The sequence below is a fragment of the Sinocyclocheilus rhinocerous genome, unplaced genomic scaffold (assembly GCF_001515625.1).
Source record: "Sinocyclocheilus rhinocerous isolate Xijiao unplaced genomic scaffold, SAMN03320098_v1.1 scaffold362, whole genome shotgun sequence".
Lineage (NCBI taxonomy): Eukaryota > Metazoa > Chordata > Actinopteri > Cypriniformes > Cyprinidae > Sinocyclocheilus > Sinocyclocheilus rhinocerous.
The window spans coordinates 1883771-1885259 of record NW_015639507.1 but is presented as its reverse complement, the minus strand read 5'-3'; the positions used below and the strand labels follow the sequence as shown (position 1 = coordinate 1885259).

General features: G+C 40.6%; 1 protein-coding gene across 3 annotated transcripts in view; it reads right to left on the bottom strand.

The window, feature by feature from the left end:
* The window catches only part of LOC107751208 (voltage-dependent L-type calcium channel subunit alpha-1D-like), a 47579-nt gene that overhangs the window by 1624 nt on the left and 44466 nt on the right, over window positions 1–1489 (bottom strand). For all 3 annotated transcript variants that reach the window (XM_016566868.1, XM_016566869.1, XM_016566870.1), the window contains one exon: window positions 137–442. In XM_016566868.1, coding sequence (XP_016422354.1) covers window positions 137–442 — 306 coding nt within the window. The remainder of the gene's footprint in view (window positions 1–136; window positions 443–1489) is intronic.

The window sequence follows — 1489 nt, the reverse complement described above, 5'->3', positions numbered from 1 at the left end:
TATATATATCCTGATAATCGTCAATAGGCAAAAATATTCAGCCCTATTTCAAATGCAAAAAAAACAGAAGATACTAATTTTCACAATATTTGATTGCATAGATCTTGTAAATGGAAATAGGAGGTCTCAGACTCACCGCCTCTACCAGGCTGGTAGCGCTGCCTCTCTTCTGGTGGTACTGGTTTCTATACTCGGGCGGGACCTGCAGGTGAACGGGTGAGTAGTTCCTCTGGTACTCAGGGTCATCTGTATACCACGTGCTCTTCCGGATGGATGAGTGACTGCTGTGGGCACTGTCCCTCAGAGGACGGTCCACGCGGATAAGCGGTGTGTAGTACGGCGTTCGGTCTTTACTTGCAGGAGTGGGAGGAGGTGATCTGGTAGATTGTGTAGGTGAAAGCCTGCGAGCCCTGCTGGAGTCGAGACCCGCTACCGCCATCACCTGGACCAACAAGTGCGGGGATAAAAGAAATCTATTGTTTTGATACACAGTAATTAGTATATATACTGTACATAATACTATGCTGACATGTAGGGTTGTAATAAAATTGAATAATATTTCATCAGTTGATACAAGTGACAATTTCTTGCATACTATTTTATATTCTCCTTTATTTATAAAATATTATCTGTAAATGTTAACAAATAAAATTAAAACACTGCCATGAAAATGTCATGAAAGTTTTCTAAATGAAGTAAACATGGATTAAATAAATTAATCAAGACATAGTAAGAAAGTAAGAAAGAACCAACTCTAAATATAATAGACATATGTCTATATACTGTAAAATAATATATATATATATATACAGTGGGGAAAATAATTATTTGATCCCCTGCTGATTTTGTAAGTTTTGTAAGTTTGACCACTTTTATTAAAAATTAAGGGTCTATAATTTTGCCGCTCCTTTGTCGAATCCGCCAGCCGCGCCGTTCTCAAGCCCACCCGCCTCTGCTCACACAAGCCAGCCTCCGCTCACTCTAGGCCGCGGCTCACTCTAGGCTACTGTAAGTACGTTTTTTATATTTAACCTTTTCAGTGGTGAGTTTAAAATATTCTAGCGGTCCCCCCAGAGAGTGAGTTTTTTTTAGGCGACCGTTATTTTAGAACATTTCCCCTTACTGTACTCCCAGGGGCACGGAAATAAAAATCCCATATGTGGGACTGTACCGCTCAACAGGTTAAAGAATTTGCCACTGATGGTTCAAACGCGAGTTTTTTGGGCAGTGTAGAGTAGCACTTGTTGTTTGTCATTTCTCCGATCACAAATGCAGACATGGTTTTATGTTTACGCTGTGCGATGCAATGCAACGCGTAAAAACACAGTATAAGCCATTATAATCCATAATTATGTCCCCACTGGATGCAACAAATGCCTCGTTTATAATGGGTTTTAATGTTTTTGTCTCGTCGCTCCGGCCGGACAGGGCATCACAATATGGTATAACATTTCCGTCACACGCTTGAAGTATTCGGCCAATCACAATG